The 20,815-nt window shown below is 38.8% G+C and overlaps 1 protein-coding gene across 1 annotated transcript in view; it reads right to left on the reverse strand.

Annotated features, from left to right (window-relative positions):
* ITGA1 (integrin subunit alpha 1) overlaps window positions 1-20,815 on the reverse strand; it is a 175,111-nt gene that overhangs the window by 79,492 nt on the left and 74,804 nt on the right. The window contains exons 7-8 of the mRNA XM_064596706.1: window positions 7,365-7,513; window positions 3,633-3,783 (exon numbers count right to left, since the gene is read on the reverse strand). Of these exons, the coding sequence (XP_064452776.1) occupies window positions 3,633-3,783; window positions 7,365-7,513 (300 nt within the window). The remainder of the gene's footprint in view (window positions 1-3,632; window positions 3,784-7,364; window positions 7,514-20,815) is intronic.

Genomic DNA, 20,815 nt, shown 5'->3' on the forward strand with positions numbered 1-20,815 from the left:
TGTGGGCTTTTTGTATATGGCTTTTATGATATTGAGGCATGTTCCCTCTATCCCTACATTGTGAAGAGTTTTAATCAAGAAAGGATACTGTACTTTGTCAAATGCTCTTTCTGCATCTATTGAGAAGATCATATGGCTCTTGTCTTTTCTTTTATTCATGTAGTATATCATGTTGATTGATTTGCAGATGTTGATCCAACCTTGCAGCCCAGGAATAAATCCCACTCGGTCATGGTGAATAATCCTTTTAATGTACTGTTGGATCCTATTGGCTAGTATCTAGGTGAGGGTTTTGGCATCAATGTCCATCAGGGATATTGGTCTGTAATTCCCCTTTTTGGTGGGGGTTCTTGTCTGGTTTTGGAATAAAGGTAATGCTGGGCTCATTGAAAGAGTTTGGAAGCTTTCCTTCCATTTCTATTTTTTGGAACTGTTTCAGAAGAATAGGTATTAATTCTTTAAATGTTTTGTAGAATTCCCCTGGGAAGCCATCTGGCCCTGGGCTCTTGTTTGTTGGGAGATTTTTGATTACTACTTCAATTTCCTTGCTGGTTATGGGTCTGTTCAGGTTTTCTCTTTTTCCTGTTTCAGTTTTGGTAGTTTATATGTCTCTAGGAATGCATCTATTTCTTCCAGATTGCCTAATTTGTTGGCACATAGTTGCTCATAATATGTTCTTATAATTGTTCATATTTTTTCAGTGTTGGTTGTGATATCTTCTCTTTCATTCATGATTTTATTTATTTGGGTCCTTTCTCTTGTCTTTTTGATAAGTCTGGCCAGGGATTTATCAATCTTACTAATTCTTTCAAAGAACCAGCTCCTAGTTTTGTTGATCTGATCTGCTCTACTGTTCTTTTGGTTACTATTTCATTGATTTCTGGTCTAATCTTTATTAATTCTCTTCTCCTGCTGGATTTAAGCTTTATTTGCTCTTCTTTCTCTAGCTCCTTTAGGTGTAAGGCTAGGTTGTGTATTTGAGACCTTTCTTGTTTCTAGAGAAAGGCTTGTATTGCTATATACTTCCTTCTTAGGACCCTCTTTGCTGCATTCCAAAAGTTTTGAACAGTTGTGTTTTCATTTTCATTTGTTTCCATGAGTTTTTAAAATTCTTCTTTAATTTCCTGGTTGACCCATTCATTCTTTAGAAGCATGCTCCTTAGCCTCCTTGTATTTGAGTTCTTTCCTCTTGTGATTGAGTTCCAGTTTCAAAGCACTGTGGTCTGAGAGTATGCAGGAAATTATCCCAATCTTTTGGTACTGGTTGAGAACTGATTTGTGATCCAGTATGTGATCTATTCTGGAGAATGTTCCATGTGCACTCAAAAAGAATGTCTATTCTGTTGCTCTAGGATGGAATGCTGTGAATATATCTGTGAAGTCCATCCAGTCTAGTGTGTCATTCAAAGCCCTTGTTTCCTTGTTGATCTGCTTAGATGATCTGTCCATTGCAGTGAGTGGGGTGTTAAAGTCCCCTACTATTATTGTATTATTATCGATGTGTTTCTTTAATTTTGTTATTAATTGGTTTATATAATTGGCTGCTCGCATGTTAGGGACATAAATATTTACAATTGTTAGATCTTGTTGGATAGATGCTTTAATTATGATATAGTGTCCTTCCTCAACTTTTATTACAGTCTTTAGTTTAAAATCTAATTTGTCTGCTGTAAGGATTGCCACCCCAGCTTTCTTTTGATGTCCATTAGCATGATAAATGGTTTTCCACTCCTTCACTTTCAGTCTGGAGGTGTCTTTGGGTCTAAAATGAGTCTCTTGCAGGGCTGCCTGTGTGGCTCAGTCATTAAGCATCTGCCTTCAGCTCAGGTCATGATCCCAGGGTCCTGGGATTGAGCCCCACATCAGGCGCCCTGCTCGGCGGGAGGCCTGCTTCTCCCCCTCCCACTCCCCCTGCTTGTGTTCCTGCTTTCGCTATCTCTCTCTGTCAAATGAATAAATAAAATCTTTAAAAAAATAAAAAATAAAATGAGTCTCTTGCAGACAGCATATTGATGGGTCTTATTTTTTTTATTCAGTCTGATACCCTGTGTCTTTTGATTGGGGCATTTAGCTCATTTACATTCAGAGTAACTATTGAAAGATATGAATTTAGTGCCATTGTATTACCTGTAAAGTCCCTGTTTCTGTAGACTGTCTCTGTTCCTTTCTGGTCTGTGTTACTCTCTTTGCTTAAAGGATCCCCTTTAATATTTCCTGCAGGGCTGGTTTAGTGATCACAAATCCTTTAATTTCTGTTTCTCTTGAAAGCTTTTTATCTCTCCTATTTTGATTGACAGCTTAGCTGGATACAGTATTCTTGGCTGCATATTTTTCTCATTTAGCAACTTGAATATATCATGCCAGTCCTTTCTAGCCCCCAGGACTTTGTGGTTAGGTCTGCTACCAGTCTGATGTTTCTACCCTTGTAGATTATGGACCTCTTGTCCCTGAGCTGCTTGTCTCTGAGATTTGCAAGTTTCATTATTATATGTTGAGGTGTTGACCTATTTTTATTCATTTTGAGGGGGGTTCTCTGTACCTCCTGGACTTGAATGCCTGTTTCCTTCCCCAGATTAGGGAAGTTCTCTGCTATAATTTGCTTCAATATACCTTCTGCCCCCCAACCCCCAACTCTCTTTCTTCTTCTGGGATCCCAATTATTCTAATATTGTTTCATTTTATGGTATCACTTATCTCTCAGATTCTCCCCTTGTGACCCAGTAGTTGTTTCTTTTTCTCAGCTTCTTTATTCTCCATCACTTTGTCTCCTATATCACTAAGTCTCTCTTTTGCTCATTTATCCTAGCAGTTAGAGCCTCCATTTTTTATTGCATTTCATTATAGCCTTTTTGATTTTGACTTGATTAGATTTTAGTTCTTTTATTTCTCCAGAAAGGGATTCTCTAGTGGCTTCTATACTTTTTTCAATCCCAGCTAATATCTGATATCTTTATAATCATTATTCTGAACTCTAGTTCTGACATCTTACTTATATCCATACTGATTAGGTCCCTGGCAGTCAGTACTGCCTCTTGTTCTCTTTTTTGAGGTGAGTTTTTCTATCTTGTCATTCTTGCAGAAAGTGGTCATTTTTCTATTTGTAGAGTTGCAGCTATTCTTTTCTTAGATATTTGGTTGAGTTCGTCGGTGTTCAGAATGATTTGATAGCTATCTAGCTGAATTCCTGGGACCAGATGAAACTACTCTTCCACCATCTTGGACTATTCTCCAGGCAATGTATTTATTACTAGCACATCCTCAATTTCCTCCTTTCTTTCCTCCCTTCCTTTTTTCTTCTCACCTTCTCCTTTCTCCTTCCTTCCCTCCCTCTTTTCTGCCCTTCCTCCATTCCTCCCTCCATCCTTCCAGCATTCTTCCCCCTGCTGGGGGGTCCTCTTCTCCTTTTCTGCTCTTCTTTTTTCTTTCTTATTTCTGTCTTTTTCTTTCTCTTGTCCTTCCTTCCCTAGGACACAAAGGGAGCAAGACCCAATCCTGCCCTCACAGAGTTTACCTTCAAATGGAGACATTTCTCCTTTACAACCTTGTTTGTGTAACTTGCATAAAATAATCATATGTACACACCTCTTGTCTTCACACCAGAGTTTGAAAGCTATCTCTAGCCATGTACTTACAGCTATGGAAAACCGCTGAATGTTTTCATCCTCACAGTCTTGGATGACCTTATTCAGTCGATGGTTGTCATGGGATTCCCCATCAGTCACAATTACCATGACTTTTTTAACTCCCCTTCGGGCACCCCGGGCTTCAGTGAAAGCCTCCTTCCTGAAGTGATCACAGAAGAAAGAGAAGCAAATAAAATGCCACCTCAAGGTTAGGCAAAGTGATAAACAAAAGAAAAACACTGACAACTCTAGTTAGAACAGTGCTGTCCTTCCACGATCAACATTCACAACCACTGTTCAAGCTGGGAGGCATGAAGATCATTATTTGTAATAGTCTTAGATTTCTCCCAGATGATGAAGAAGTCACCATTTTAGTAATCATCACATATCCCATATACAAAGGGCAGCACTATTTCATTCTTTGGAAACTTCTCAGGGAAGGTGTGACTGGAGCACACATCAGATCTGGAGAAGGTCAGATCTTAAATACTTGCTCAGCCACTCCTTTCTCTATAAACACTCCTCTTTTCTTCTGCTTTTGGCAGAAGCTTTTGCTTTGTCCTCACTTCCACCACATCTATTCTGACATTTATAGAACAGTATGGAAATCCTCTGAGCTGAGGAGGGGAGCTGGGAGAAAACAGAATTTTGTATGGCTGGAATGCTTGAGAGTGCTCTTGGATATGGGGGAAAAATTGGACATAGTAATAAAAGACTGCTGATGGCTGTGGTCTGAGTCAGTGATAGAGCAGGGCTATGGGGGGCAAGAGTGGATGGAGTAGCTATGAAAGATTTGGTCTGAACTAGGTTTTAGGACACAGGCTGGTGGGGGTAGGATGGAAGAAAGCGGCACAGAGAGAAAGGGAAAATGCTATAACCTAACTGCAAAGAAAGGAATTTTTTATTTAATTCAAAAAGCATTTATGGAAAGCAATGTAAGAGAGGGGAAATTAACAATTTTTGTTGTTTTTTGCTTCTACACACACACACACACACACACAGACACACACACACAGAGGCATATTTTCCCTCTATTATTTTCTTTCCCTTGCTCACTTTCCTTTCTGGAGTCAAGTACATTTTACTTAGGAATGAAACAATGAAAGGATTTCATATAATATTTTTTAGATCTTGGTATAAAATGCAGCAATAATCATACTGAATGGTCTATTTCAATATTTTTCTTTGGTCATGAGGACAAACAGCTGCAGTTTGGGATATGCCAAAAAAACATTTCTCTTAAACTAACCTCCCAAAGGGTTTGCACAATACACATTAGTTTTACTGTAGGTACACAATAAATATACACAATGGTGGGTATCTTGTGAGCAGGCTAAAAGATCCCGGTGATGTGGGCAAAGGAATTTTATCTCTGTTTATTTTCCTTTAAAAGTGCTAAATGTCAATATGACAAGATGTTAATAATTGTTGATTTGTTTGGTGAGTACATAGGATTTTGTTGTACTATTTTTTACATTTTTAATTTTTCTTACAATTTTCAAAATAAAGAAACTATTTAAAAAAGTTGGCCACTAGGGAACTGTGTATCTCTGCCCTCTACACTACACAGATAGATTTTCTGACTTTATATGCACAAACAAAGGTGAAAATAGATGTTAAAGGCTAGTCTTTATTTTTTTATTATATATATATATTTTAAAGATTTTATTTATTTATTTGAGAGAGAGAGAGAGAACAAGCAGGAGGAGCAACAGAGGGAGAGGGAGAAGCAGGCTCCCTGTCCAAGCAGAGCGCCCAATGTGGGACTCGATCCCAGGACCCTGGGATCATGACCTGAGCCAAAGGCAGATGCCCAACTGACTGAGCCACCGAGGTGCCCCAAAGGCTAGTCTTTAAATGAAGTTCAGAACATGAACTTATCATATAGGATTCTATCCTTTTTGCAGTCCTAACTCCTTAGAGGATCACCAAGACTTCCCAATTCTCTTGAAGATCCAGGCCATTACTGAATGAATCTCAACCAATGGAGATGATTAAAAGACATTTCTTAAAGAAAATCTGGTAAATCTAAACAGGGGTTGGTTTTATATAATGTAAGAGTAGCCACTGGCAGAACTCTTGAGTACACTCTTTCTGTTTCAAATATCTTCAGCAAATTGCCCTTTACTCCCAAATACTACTATCCAATGAAAATAGAAGTAAAGAATTCTAAAAAATGAAAAATATTTTTTTGCAACTGGCCCTGCCTAAAAGGAATAGAGAACAATTAAAAATATGCTTCAGTGTGAAAAACTAATGTACAAGAAGGATACTTAGTAATACCATTATTGAGTTTTATTTATATACAAAACTCAATAAACTATGTGTCTGACAGCTAGACCCTTTGTGAAACATGTAGGCAAAAACCATATAGGGTCATGGAATTTAGAGTGTATTTATGCAGGAGCAAAGCAGCCAGAATATTTCTTCAGTTAGTTTTCAAAGATGAATATTCATTCTTAAGTGGTTGCCTTTGGAAAACACAGCTCCCTACAGGCTCAGAGCTTTCAAAGAACACTTTGATTTACTTTGAATGTGCAGTCACATTTAGTCAATTATTTAAGAGGGTGCATTCAGTACACCTCAACATGTGCACTCTTTGTGCATGCAAATTGGTGATCCTATAGGCAGGTAAATGTAAAATTACCCCATCTGTTTGTGGTTATTTTCTCTTGAGCCCCATATAACTAGAACCACATGCTTCTCTAACACTTACGAGTCTAAGGCTGCACATGAAATTTTAAATTTTTGAATATCCAACCCATTCTTTGGAATATCCATGTTAACTATTTTAACCCCCTTAAAATACTGATCTTAGCAGGCAGGTGAAATGAGAGCATGGCTAATTAGCTCTTTAAAATGAGATGAGAGTCCAGAAGTTGAAGACACTTAACAGAAGGATCCTTAATATTAGTCAAACTATTTATTAGATTTCCTGTGATTTTGGTATTGTTTAGTTTTTGTTTAGAACCTTACTAGCTTTAAAGGCAACTTAGGAAGAAAATAGCAAGAGATAAGAGTTGAACGTAGTTGGGAAAAATATAGAAAAACTGTTTCACATTGTAATCAAAGGACAGTTCTGTAGCTTCTCATAGAATGAAGTTCAAACAGAGTGGATTATGTGTTCTCCATGGAGGTATAGGAGAAAGGAAGGGATGTAAATTAGAGGGAATTTGGAGAAAGGAAGAAAGAAAGAGTGCACAAATGATGAAGTTCTTGCAACTTCTTTTAATCTTTTCACTGAAAATGATTTCAAATACAGCAATGTTGAATTTGACCTCTTAAAGACTCTTACGTGAGAGCTTCAATAACCCTAAATCAGGTACTGTAAAATTATGGACATACTAGGATATAAATATATATTGAGTAGAAGTGAATGAATATTAATCCTTTTTTTTAAATGAGATTCCTAGAAGCTGTAGACAAAGAACAAAGGGAAAAGATATTCACTAATATTATGTCTTAGTACCCAAGAACATGATGCAGCAGACTACAGTAATTTTCTGATTTTTCCATCATTTCAACCTTTGGAATAAGAGGAAAGATATGAAGGGTGGGGAGACTATATTGTAGAAAAACTTGATCCTATAACTATTAGTTAATCAGTGAGATCTAGTTTTAAAAAAAAGATGGCTTTAAATATTGCCAAGGTAAATGTTCAGTCGACACTCCAAAGGGCTTGATTGTGAGCAGTTATTTTTGCACAGTCTTTTACTTTGGTTTATTTTTTAATCCACATACCTGGCTGTGTCTATTCCAAGGGCTGTCATAGTCTGGCGGCCACCTCTCTGGATTATTTTATTTGCTGCAACAAGTACCTCTTCTGTTGATGAATACTTATTGAGGTTGAACTCATGGGTTACATTTTCTCCATACTGTACAATTCCAACCTGAAACACCAAGCCACTGTGAGTTATCCATTTAGCAATGTTCCGTTTTCAATTTTCTTTAGTTTAAACATGTAGATCAGATATACTTTTTTGTCTTTCAGATGAGTTTAAAAATTCATCAGTACACAAATCCTTCTATTTTGACAGCAATAATCATTGCCACTTGTGGATATTCACAGCCCAAAGAACAAGAATGATAGTGCTACTATTAAACTTCCCAAACATTGGTTTATATCTTCAATAGTTTCTACTGGATGACTCTGGCAGGCCTTGGTGGGTAGAAGGTGCTACACACTGACATGCTCTCTGCCTTCACAGAGTTTCTAAACTAGAGAGAGAGAGAGAGAGATTCAACACATGATCATTCCAGTGCATGTTCAACTGTGGAGAGGGCTATAATGCTGTTTAGCAAGTAGAACCTAAGGCCCTACTTCAGAAGAGGCTCAGGGAAAGCCTCTTAGAAGTGATAATCAAGTTAAGACTGGAAGGTGCAAGGAGGGTGGAGACCTGTCCTGAATGGAGGCTGAGTGGGAGGATGGGGTCCACACGAGGGGAATCTGTATGTAAAGAAGATGAGATGAGCAAAAAGCAAGGGACGTCCTGAGAACCGAAAGGAAGTCAGTGAGCCTGGACCAGGCTGTGAGGGTAAGTGAAACAAGATGAGGCTGGGTGAGTAATAAGCGGGGCATGTATCTGGGGAGGGCACATATGCACTTCAGGCTTTATCTAGTTCAGGCATAGCTTCATTTCTCTCATGCCAGCCCTTCTCCCCACTATCCCTTTTCGTGTTATCTGTCTTCCCTTTCTTTCTGACTTCCCCTTTCACTCTGTCCTTTGCACAGACTGGATAATTTGGGCAGCTAACTGCAAAGCCACCAGAGAGTAAAATGATATAGAGGGTAAAGTGTCCCCAGATTTGATTTCCCTTGCTCCATATACCTCCCCTCTCCCCTAGAGACGCCCATTTTTCTTATCCTTTTTCTATACCTTTCCTTAAATGTTGATGTGAACCAATAGACTAATCTATATCAAGAATTGTGACTGGAGATAACTTTTTGTTTAATTTTCTCTACTCAAAATTCGAGATTCAGAGAATTCTATACCCAAAGGAATGTCTTTTTAATGTAGAAATCTGGACACTTCATTTCTTGGGTTGGGGAAGCGATTTGAGACAAGGTTGCCTTGTCCACTCTCAAGGTCTTATCCTTGACCTTCTCAACAGGAAAAACTGCAGTACCTCCATCTCAATTTCAAGTGTTCGTCTGTCTGACCATTAACTTCAGTTCATTTACCTAGTATATCTAATTCATCAATTCCTTCACCACATCAAGACTTCCAATTAATTCAGAGATCGTACTTTTTTTTTTTTAACTTAGCATAGATTTCATGGTCCATCACCACAATCATTTACTTGCAAACTTTAACTCCTTTAACCTTTTTTCCCCTCCATTAACTCACTTGGCTAACTTCCAACTCTGGTTAAGTCCAAATATCTTCTTTTCTTTGCGAGCTTCTGTGACACTAAATGTTTCTAGACAGAAATCACACAATTTATAGACTGGTCTCACTTTAAAGTTATGGCCATGAATCTCTAATGTGGTTGCACATAACACTGCCCAACAGTCCTACTCCTTGGTACTAATGAGTGCACTTTGCTCCCATTTATTGAGTTCAATCGAATTCTAGTCATAAGCTATTAACTGCTCAGGAAAAAGAGAGTATCACACTGATACATGGGGAGGAGGTCACATGAAAAGAGATATAATTTATGCCAATTAAACAAGGCTGCTTTGTGCCATAATATTTGACATTTGCAACATACTTTACATATCTTATAAAACCTTCTATGAACTATTGGATTATCTGGACACCAGGAATAGAAGAAAAATGTTAGCCCCTTGTTAAGTCAGAAATCAGTGCTTTATATCTTTTCCCTCTCTCCCTTTCTCTACCGACTTAACATATATCTCAATTCCATAAGTTTATTCTTTAGAGAACTTATAACTGCCAGTTGCCTCACCCTTTCTTCATACTTTGCTTCTAACAACTCCACCTGAGGGTCTCTTCAAATGGCTGACTGCCCTTGGACTGCTAGAGCTGCTTTGCCCCAGAGGCTGAAAGAGCCCGAAGTGCCTGGAAATTTTCTCCCTCCTCACCCCTCGCCCTGCTCCATAGATGATGTCTGAGTCCAGGCAGGGAAAGATCAGTCCCTTGACTCAACTTGGAGCTCCCCTTCCAGATCAGCCTGAGGTCTTGATTTCACCTGAAATCACACCCTTGGTTGTCCTCAGTTGCTACTGTTTCGCTCCCCCAAATCTCTTACTATTTTCTTTTAAAAGCACTCCTTAGTAAATCACTGTTACTTGGCTCATTTTCTCAGGGTTTGTGTCTGGGAAACCAGACCTAGGGGAGGGAGAGATGATATAAAGCACTGATTTCTGACTTACCAAAGGGCTAAAATTTTTCTGCTATTCCTGGTGTCCAGATAATCCAATAGTTCACAGAAGGTTTTATAAGATATGCAAAGTATGTTGCAAATGTCAAATATTATGGCACAAAGCAGCCTTGTTTAATTGGCATAAATTCTACCTCTTTTCCTGTGAGCTATTATCCCTGTTTCTGAATTTCTTCATTGGCCCAGACCAGACCTCACTGCCTTCAACCTGGACTGTGGCAATTGTTGGTCTCTCTGCTCTTGCTCTCCCTCAGATTTCCATTCTCCTCAGCTCCATCTACATATTCATGGAAGATTAACTGTCTTGAAATTCTGCTTTTATGACATAACTTCCTTCTTCAAAAATCTCTAGTAACTCTCCATTGCCTACTACATCAATGACTTTGAAATATACTTTAAAAGAGAATTTTTATTCTACTTAAGATGGAAAACAGATAAAACTTCAAGGTGCTCCTTGAAATACTAGACCTGTACGGTAAAATTCAGTTTTCTTTCCCTGACCCGCAGTCACTCAACAGCCTGACTGCACCTTCTTATTCCCCCTCAACTCTAGGATTCCCCAGTCCGAGTGCTGTCCCTACCCTTTCTCATCCCCCCCCATAAAACTAAATTTTTACTACCCATTCTGGAAGATTCAATTCAAGTTTCACTTTCTCTGCAAAACTTTCCCAACCTAATCACCAATCTAGATAATACTGATCTTCCTCTTCTCTGAACCCTGAGGCAAACTTGTCTGTTTTGCTTGTGTGAGTACAGCATTCTTCTCAACTGCTTTGTATGTGTGCTTTATCTCCCCAACTACATTATATGTTCCAGAGGGGCAAGGAGGGGTAAAGAGCATGGACTATGTCACAGCTTTTGGTACTCTCTTATCCCACGCCACTGTTTTGCTTTGCTTACGGTTGACCCGCATACATTCTTACTAGATGACTGTAACATTTCACATAAGCAAGTAGAAAATTGAGATAGCAGGGAAATAATGATAAGCAGAAGAAGAGAGACAAAAAGAAGTGTGGGAATGAGAAGACTGGGCAGTAGAAACTGAAATCTCAGGGAAATGACCCAGTGTAGGTCCCTGGCTGATACTGGGCTGCATATTTCCTTAGGAACCAGGCAGAGTAAGACCTGCTGTGCCTTCCCCATAAAAAGAGTTCCATTTATTGATTTTGATCACAGGAAAATGGTCAAATCACAAAACAAACATAACTAATGCTTTGCTGAGTATTGATGAGACTCAGTGAATAGAAACAGTTTCAGTCCCAGCTTAGTGTATAATTTAAGGCAGGTAAAACAGATTCATACTAGCACCCTGTGTATATATGCATATGCAACAGAATCAAATAAAGGTCATGATTAAATAGCAAGATAAAAAGTGAGCCAAGTGATGAACACACACTGAAGGAGGCTGGAGGAGAGAAGCACAAGCACATTTACTGTCTTGCATTGAAAGGCCTCATGGAGGGAAGAAGATGCAGCCTCCTAAGTGAGAACCCCAGGTAAAGAACAGACAATGGGTCATCAATGTGTAATGGGAGAAAGCAAAGCTGTCTGGAGCTTGGAAAATATGTCAAAAATGATGAGGAATTGAAATCATTCTAGAAATTGAGAAAAGTAAAACAGCCAATAATCATCATATTTGACTTGAAGCAGTCAGTTGCTTCAGTTGTTGGAATGATACAAGAACCAGAGGGTAGAAATTAAGTAGAACACTGTTGAAGAGTAATGGGGATGAAAAGATTCTAGGCATGTTTGCTAAATGGAAATAAGTAAGCAGGGATGGCAGCTAAAAGAAGCAATAGGTTCGATGTGAACTTTAAGAGAAAATGGAGAAAAAAGTAGCTTATGACCTCAGTAAGAGTACAGGAAGATAGTAACAACACTCATAAGGAGTGGATGAATCCCAAGTAGAATGGTTGCTTTCAGAGACACCTGGAAAGGAAGCCTTTACTTCCTAGGGAGATACAGTTTGAACTTCCTGATTAAGTAGAACAAAAGATATAGGTATGTAATTATAATCTAAGGCCAAAGAGAACTAAGATTCAGGCTAGAGAATAAATCAGGCACACAATGGCTGAGGATTCTGTTACATGAACCAGAGGTTTGTAACACTGATTCAAACCCTCCATTTAAACATGAGATTTATAATCCTTCTTCAGCTAAGCCATGAACTAATATTCCCTTACCCCTTTCCTAGGGAGTACTAGCATCCTTTTGTATGTTACTAGGTATGATATTTAAAGAGTTCCATGGTCAAGTAATCTTGGAAAACAATGGGTAACACAAAGTTAACATGTATCTTTACAGCAGGACCCCCTTCTACACCCTCTCTGTCTCTCTGTTTTTATCTTTTTTGTCTGCCTCTCTTTCTCCCTTTGCTATTTATATTAACTAAAAAAAAAAAAATCCACAAATTTCGAATGCAAAAGACCAAGGCTTTCTCTTACTTCTGTCCCCAGTTGCTCTACTCTGACTCATAAGCAAATTCTTTTGAAAGTGCTCTCAGAGGGCACCTGGGTGGCTCAGTTGGTTGGGCGGCTGCCTTCGGCTCAGGTCATGATCCTGGAGTCCCTGGATCGAGTCCCGCATCGGGCTCCCTGCTCAGCGGGGAGTCTGCTTCTCTCTCTGACCCTAACCCCTCTCATGTGCTCTCTCTCATTCTCTCTCTCTCAAGTAAATAAATAAAAATCTTTAAAAATAAAAAAAAGAAAAAAAGAAAAAAGAAAGTGCTCTCAGAGAGGGGCCTGGGTGGCTCAGTCAGTTGGCTGACTGACTCTTGGTTTCAGTTGGGGTCTTGATCTCACGGTTGTGAGACTGAGCCCCGCATTGGGCTCCATGCTTAACTGGGAGTCTGCTTAAGATTCTCTCTCTCCCTCCACCCCTGCCCTCCTCTCTAAAATAATAAATAAATAATTATTAAAAAAAAATGAAAGTGCTCTCAGAATCTCTGATATGAAAACATGAATTGTGAATCATGAATTGGAAGACCTGGTATATTTTATTCTTATTTAAGGGAATATTTTTGGGAGAAACATATTCAATACCTCACGTCAAGCAACATAGTTTGGAAAACATTTCTTTACAATACGGAGTTACCTACTTGTAAAGATCAATTAATTGTTCTGCCTCATTCACCTCTGTTATATTCATGATACAATATCATGTACTGCAGTTACGCAAAAATGAGATTTTATCTCATTTCTAAGTTGGAAGTCTTTTGGATTCAGGGACAAAGTTTTAGTTTTGTGGTTTTTTTTTTTTAATTTTTTAAACTGCCCATGACAGCTGGCATAATATTTGATCAATAAGATACTTCATATATATCTGCCAAATTACAATGAATTAATTATCTGAGTGGCCTCATTTCTTTTGGGGGGTAGAGAAGAAAGAGGAGGAAAATGAATGTGAGAAATATAAAAGAAATCACTGTAAGGAAGGCCTTCTGATTTTTCTTTCATGAAACTTCAAGTCACAACAGAATGACAAAGAAGTTTAAGAAAGAGAAGTGTGTAAAATAGCTATTAAGTGTATTAAGTCAAAGAGCTATGAAGGAATGGAATTATTTTCTCATTTAGAGTTGTATTATTACTTTGTATTATTAAGTCAATGTTCTATCAGCAGTACATAAATTTTAATTTCTAGCACAAACTAAGTTTCTGGGCTTTCATTCAACAATTAACATTATCAACTCAATGGCTTCTTTAGGGGAATAATGATAGGGTAAAACAATGGAGTTTTCAGTGTAAGATGCACAATTGCTTAACATGAAAAGACGTCAGGCTTTGTGTCTGGCCAATTTTATATTTCCTTTTACCAAACTATGGTACAAAAGCCCTGCCCTATAATATGCTTCTAATGTAATCAAGTCAGAGTATGATGTGGTAATAATACAGATTGTAGTCCGAGTGAACCATCATCATGGACCATTCTGAGGCTATTTTAGCTGAAACTAGGCTTAACCTCTTGTCACTATGGAGAGGGACATAAATGAGACTGGTTCCCAAGGAGATGAAATGAGTTCTCAGAAGCATAAAATTGATAGATGATAGATATAAGTTCTAGGAAAAGGGTGTCTTTAGCTGCCCTCTTGAATGCTGTTGCAATGAAACTCATCCAAGTTCAAAAATGCAAAGATAGGAGAGTAAAAGTAAAGTTCCGAGGAGAGAGAAGACTGTGGCAGAAATCAGGATGAGAGGTGAATGCGGCTGGGGAGGGAACACCTGCAAAGAAAAGCCTGAAGTCTAATGTAAAGGGATGTCTGGGGGAGTCCCCACAAACAAGTACTTCTAGCTCGATGACTTCATGACGTGAAGTGAGAGAAAGAGGTCATTACAGCAATGGTTTTTAACACAAGGAGAAAAATTCCAGCAATGACATTTTTCCAACCCAAATGATTTATCTCCTATGTGCTTGGCAACACATAAAACTCCAAATTGTAGTCCATAAATAAAAGGTTTAAGGCACGATGCTGTCAAAGTGGAATTCACAGTCTGCCAGGAGAGACAGACACATGAAGCAAAAAGTAGTGCTACCAATTGATGAGAGCAATAAGTGAAGGGTGAGCACAAGGTACGGGAACATGAGAGGAGAAAGAATTGTTCATGGGAAGCAGGGGCAGAAAGATCATGGAAAGTGACAGAGCAAGTGACATTGGAACTGAGTCTATGAAGTTTACCTAGCACCTAGGGCCTGGGGTGGAGAAGGGCACTCTGGGCGGAGGGACCCGTGGACACTGATGATGTGTTCAGGGATGGCCGGGGGGGTGGGAGTGGCTGCAGGGCAAGAAGGGAGGCAAAAAGACCCCAGGGAGGCAGGGGGCAGCAGGAATGACTGGTGCCATATAATCCACTGGAGAGCTTGGATATTATTTAGCAGGTGAAGATAGGCGATTTTTTATCCAGGGAAATGCTATAATCTGAAAAGATCTGGAAAGATAACTCAGGTGAGTTATGGATGGAGGTAGGAGAAAATGGAGACTGGGTGGTTAGTGATAGAGAAGATTCACCTCATTCACAGCACCACTGTCAGAAAGTATAGCCTGATTGACAAGGATATGGCTGCAAGGCGCAGTCAGGCTTCTTTTCAGACTTCAAAACAATGAATCAGGCCTCATATTTAAGGCTTCTAGGGAAATGGCCATAAAATGCGCAGTAAAAAGAAAGATAAATAATATTCCTAAAATTTAATTAATTTCTCTCTTTCACTTTGCCTGGTTTAATGTTATGCTATACTCTTGATAGCAACAATCTAGACATTGTTCCATTAGTATATTTCACTTTTATATCGAGCCTCACAATTTACTGGTTTTATTTAGGGTAATGCACTCGTATTTGGCATATTTATATCATTCTCATTTATTATTAAAAGCAATGTTATGTTTAGGTATTGAGGATCAATAAGACCTCCATAATGTTTATACCATCATATCTTTTACGGCAAGCTCAGAGTGTTTCAGGTTTGTTTTTATAGGCGGTTTTTTAAAAGGCAATTTTATAGCCTTTACTCTGTCTTGGATAAAAAATTGGTTTACAAAATTTCCTTCACTGTGTTTGCAAAAGTCTTAATGAGACCACACAGAAACATGGAAGAAATTTTGAGTAACTATTTGGAGTTGATCTTTTTGTCATTATGCTGCATTCTACTAATGTATACTAATTGTCATATAGAAACTTTATTTTTTTAAGTTTTTAATTTTAATTCCACTTAGTTAACACGCAAGTTATGTTATATTAGTTTCAGGTGTACAATATGGTGTGATTCAACATTTCCATACATCATTCTGTGCTCATCACAAGTGCACTCCTTAATGCAAGCTTTTTTATTTGTTTTCCTTCCTTCCTCCCTTCCTTCCTATCTTTGCTTTTTTCTTTGTTGTGTTGATAATTACTTGCACATCTTTGCAACTATCTTTCAATACATGCAATTACTAAATGACAAATCTATGACTGTAGAGAATAGGCTATCATATTTCATCTTTACCTGTTGTACTAAGTGTATGACTATAACCAATATAATAAACAAGAACTCTGAGGTAGAGTCAGAATGCAAATGCAAATTTTTTTGGCTCATGATCCCTTTAAAACTTATCTAGGGTGAAGTTCTTCCGTTATCCCTGGATAGAAAGATAAATGTCTTATTCTTTGTTTTAAAATGGCTATTAAAAAAAAAAAGACCTATAAAATTTGACTAGTAAGCAACACAGGTTTGAACTGTGTGGGTCCACTGATACATGACTTTTTTTTTTTTTGGTAAATACAGTGTAGTACTGTAAATGTGTTTTCTCTGCCTTATGATTTTCTTAATCACATTTTCTTTTCTCTAGCTTATTTTATTGTAAGAATACGGTATATAATATGTATAACATATACAATATGTGTTCATCCATTCCTTGTGTTATTGGTAGGGCTTCCAGTCAACAGTGGGCTATTAGCAGTTAAGTTCTCAGGGAGTCAAAAGTTACATGCAGACTTTTAACTATGCAGGGAGTCAGTGCCCCTAACCTTCACATTGTTCTAGGGTCAACTGTATTTTAATTTAGTTGTGCCACATGAAATTGCTGTATTTGTAGGTAGAAAATGATCAAATAACAACAATTTCATATGGTTCAACCTAAATTAAAACAAACTCAAGAAGACAAAATATCAAAGTTGATTTATAGTTAAATTTTCTCTCCTCCCCTTACTAAGGCTTACAGGGGGTGAGAAACATGTAGTTGAGAAAGGGGCACAATTGGCTGTTTCTTTGTTTCTTTACTCAACTTCCCTTAGATCGTTAACTATAGTTTCTGACCTCTCCAGGGACAGGGGTAGGGGAGATGTATAAAGGATACAGGAATTCTTACTTGACCGGTGCTATCCTGAGATAGATCAGGTGCTACCAAGTGATAACAGCCTTCTTGTGGGTTCTCTCTAGATTTCCCTTTACTTACATCCTTGTCTGAGTGAATATATTTCCCTACTGCAGTCCTAGACATGAGGGATGTCTTCTGCTTTTCTGTGCAGAAGAAGCCTCTGCTCACCTCCAGGAGAGTCTGTGGACAGGACCTAGCACGGTTCCACGATGATTCATAAACACACACATTCTTTGTACTGACAGACGCTGGGCCTGCAGGCCAATTCCATGGTGGCTACCTCTCATCTGATTGCCTGTCAGGAGCTGGTCAGCTGCTATGTCGCCCGTTAGGTATTTCAGGCAAAGGTCAGGCACTAGTCAAGTTGTGTCCCAACTTTAGTGGACACACCAAGCTCACTGTATGATCCTACTGAAGCCTTTCTCACTAGGCTCTTCACAAATCCCCTCAACTCCATTCTTAATTCCTTTATACCTTTGAGGTGGGTGAGGAGTCTAAGAATTCACCATCCAGCTCTTAGCTTTCTATCTGTAGTCTCTCTCACAATTTATTTTTATATCTTCCCCTTTCAGGAATGAAGGCGGGGAGGATAAGTAATTGACCTGCTCCGTTTCTGAGCTGGGCTGGTTCACCCCTCCTTAGGCAAGCTGGTGGTCCCCGGCTCCCGGGAGGAGGTCGCCATATTGAAGCCCAACTTGGTGCGCACACCCCATCAGTATAGCGCACTACAGCCCAGAACTCCTGGGCTCAAGTGATCCTCCTGCCTCATCCTCCCGAGTAGCTGGGGCTACAGGTGCGTGCCACCGTGCCCGGCGGAGGATAAGTACTTGGGAGGAAAAATTCCAGAAGCAAATTCTGTCAATCTTCGGGCAGAATTGGGTGCTTTAATTGAAAACAAACAAAAACAAAAACAAAAGACAAAACAATCCAAACTTATTTAAATTATGTTACCATCAGTCAGGGAAAAAAATGGTTGTTAAAATAAATTATGTTTTTGGAGAGAATTACTATAAGACCACATGAGAGATAACCATACTTTTCTGTACACATTTCTTTGAAGAGCAAGTATTTTTCCAAAATTTCTATGAACAAATTTCTTTTCTGAATCCACTGAAGGAAGGTCAATTTTTTTTTTAAAGATTTTATTTATTTATTTGACAGAGAGAGAGCACAAGTAGGCAGAGTGACAGGCAGATGGAGAGGGAGAAACAGGCTCTCTGCCGAGCAGGGAGCCGGATGCGGGGCTCAATCCCAAGACCCCAGGATCATGACCCAAGCCGAAAGCAGCAGCTCAATGGACTGAGCCACCCAGGCGCCCCGGAAAGTCAAATTTTAAAGGGAGCTTAAATGTGTTACACTTAAAACCTTATTAAATACAGTTTAGCAAAATTGATGGCTTAGTAAACATGTCCTTTTCAATCCATTTCATTTAGAGAATTGCTTATGAAACTAGTCATCAATACAACTTAAGCCAAAATAGAAAAAGATTAGAAAATACTAAAGTATAAACGCTAAAGCCCAAAGTATAAAGTAATATACTTAAAAGAATATTAAAATGCCAGTTATAGAAAAAGTGTCTCATTAAATGTCCACCTATCAGAGAAAAATTTTTAAAAGCATTAATTATGATATACACATTTATTCAACAGAGTCTCATTAAGGGCCCACTATATCACAGCAAAGCACTGGCTGCCACTGAAAAGGATTAAAAGGTGATATAAAGTCTATATCTAGAGATGCAGCAGACACACGTACATAATATATAATAATGCGTTAGTCCTGTGTTTCTCAAACTTTACCATGTTTAAGGATCATGTCGCTTGCTTACTTAAAATGCAGGCTCTAGAGCCCCACCCTGAGAGACTCCAATTCTGAAAATCTGGGGTACAGCCCAAGGATCTCACGGATTTGGAAAAAGAAATTCTATGAGCCAGTTTTGGAGAAACACTGCATTATACAGAAGCCCTATGAGGGCAGTGGCTGTGTCTGTCTTATTCTCCACAATTATCCAAGCCCTAGCCCAGAGCCCAGTACACTGTAAACCCTCAGGAAAAACATTTGAGTAAATGAATGAAGGAGTATGGCTAAACTCCACAATGAATTATACAAGCAAAATGTGACATAAAAATTTAGCCATTTAAGAAGCTCCTCTCTCCTTAGGAAGAAAGTTTCCTTGGGTGAAGTCAGCAGATATCACAACTGACTCAGTGCACAGGGTTGCATTCTGAAATTTTCCCCTCTGTGGAATGGGGTCCTAGAACTGAGTAAATGTGATCTGACTCTTTTGCCCCAGAGTATGTTCATTTCCCTCCCATTCACTGGTAGCATCTGAACCCTTAAGGCCTGGCCCCTATTCCTCTGAATAGAGTGATTGTTCCCCCCAAGGAAAGACATAGGAGTCCATAGAGCCCACACTGGCAGGCTAGAATTCCACTGGTGGCCGGCAGAATAGCTCCTTTATTAGGACTTTCACTATAGAAATATAAAATTAATTACAGTTCTAGTGGATAGAAACATCAAAATTGCAGCAGGGTGGGTTGAGCATATAAGCAATGGATTATTATCTATTTCTTTACAAAACAGAGTCACTGGCACAGATTCCCACTGAGGCGGTGGTTATTTTTCTAAGAGAGCCTTGTAGATTTCCTTCTTGAAGTTGTGGAGCAACTTCAAACATGTCACTGCTGCACTGTTGTCTGCAAATAGCTACAGATAAATGCATTTTTTACAGTGAAACAGATAAATGAATTTAAAAATAAAATAAAATTTCCAGATGAATAAAAAATACTTGAAATTAAAAAAAATATTCCAAGACTATTCTTGACTTTGGAAAGAAAGGACCGGATAAGGAAGCAAATGGGGTAGGCAAAACAGGTGGAAGTGAAGAAAGCACATCCTGGGGAAGGCAGTGAGAGAGGACAGAGCTGCGGTCCAGCCATTTCATGGCAGGTGTGTCAGGGGTCAGGGAAGAGAGTGCCACGACGCTGGCCACAGAAGGACAGAGACAGTCATGATGAAATGAAAAGGACTAGAGACCTAATATTTAGGACCAGCTCTGAAACTTCTCCAGAAGTAGAGGTCTCCGCAAGGACAGAGAGCCCGATTGCAGTTGGAAAAGCTATGGTTTCTGATCTGTCATCAATAAGGAAGTAACCTTGAACAAGTTACTTAGACTCTTCCATCCCCTCCATAAATTGAGATTTGGGGCTAAATGACCCCCACAATTCTGCCCAGCTTTAATTTTGTAGCTCCATGAAATTTTATTGACCAAAGAGAGAAAGGATAGGAAAAGAGAGGAAGAAGGAAGAGAGAGGTCCTCAGAAGGGAAAAAAAAATGGAGGAGCAAGTCACATTCTGGAGTGGTCTTTTAAAGGATGCAGGCTGCCTAATGCCCTGTAGCAAGAAGAGATAATAATATCCCCTCCAAACCTCTGGTAATTCACCTGGGAAGATTAACTGCAAGTGAGAAACTTGCATCCAGGAAAATTTACATTTTGTGATGCATAAGTTCATTTTCTTTAAATATTTTACACTGATTTCAAGATGTTCTTTATTGTACAGTAGGATATACACAGCCTTGCCCCTTACCTAGCTCTCACTTCTTCAGCCTTGGAACATGGCCATATGACATTTCACTTTGAGGTTTGCATCTACTTTGCAATCTTCAACTACTATCCTTTTGGGAAAATTCATTTTATATATATGTGTATATAAATTTGTATTTATAGGTATACATATACAGAAATATATATATACAAGCATATCATACACACACACACACACACACATACACACATCTGTGTGTATTTAGGTCCCACACTATGTGTGGGTGTGCCAAATATTAATGCAGTCAGACCACTTTTTCAGTGCCTCAGAAATTTCTCCAAAAGTCGAGCTCTCAGAAAGAAAAGGAAAGACATTGGTCTGCTTGTGCAGTCCTAAAGTGTCCTGTGCTCTCCTGCAGTCCCCAAACCATGCAACAACCATTTTGACTCTGACT

The sequence above is a fragment of the Mirounga angustirostris genome, unplaced genomic scaffold (genome assembly GCF_029215605.1).
Source record: "Mirounga angustirostris isolate CCGP_5_RB_7025 unplaced genomic scaffold, mMirAng1.0.hap1 SCAF_7, whole genome shotgun sequence".
NCBI lineage: Eukaryota > Metazoa > Chordata > Mammalia > Carnivora > Phocidae > Mirounga > Mirounga angustirostris.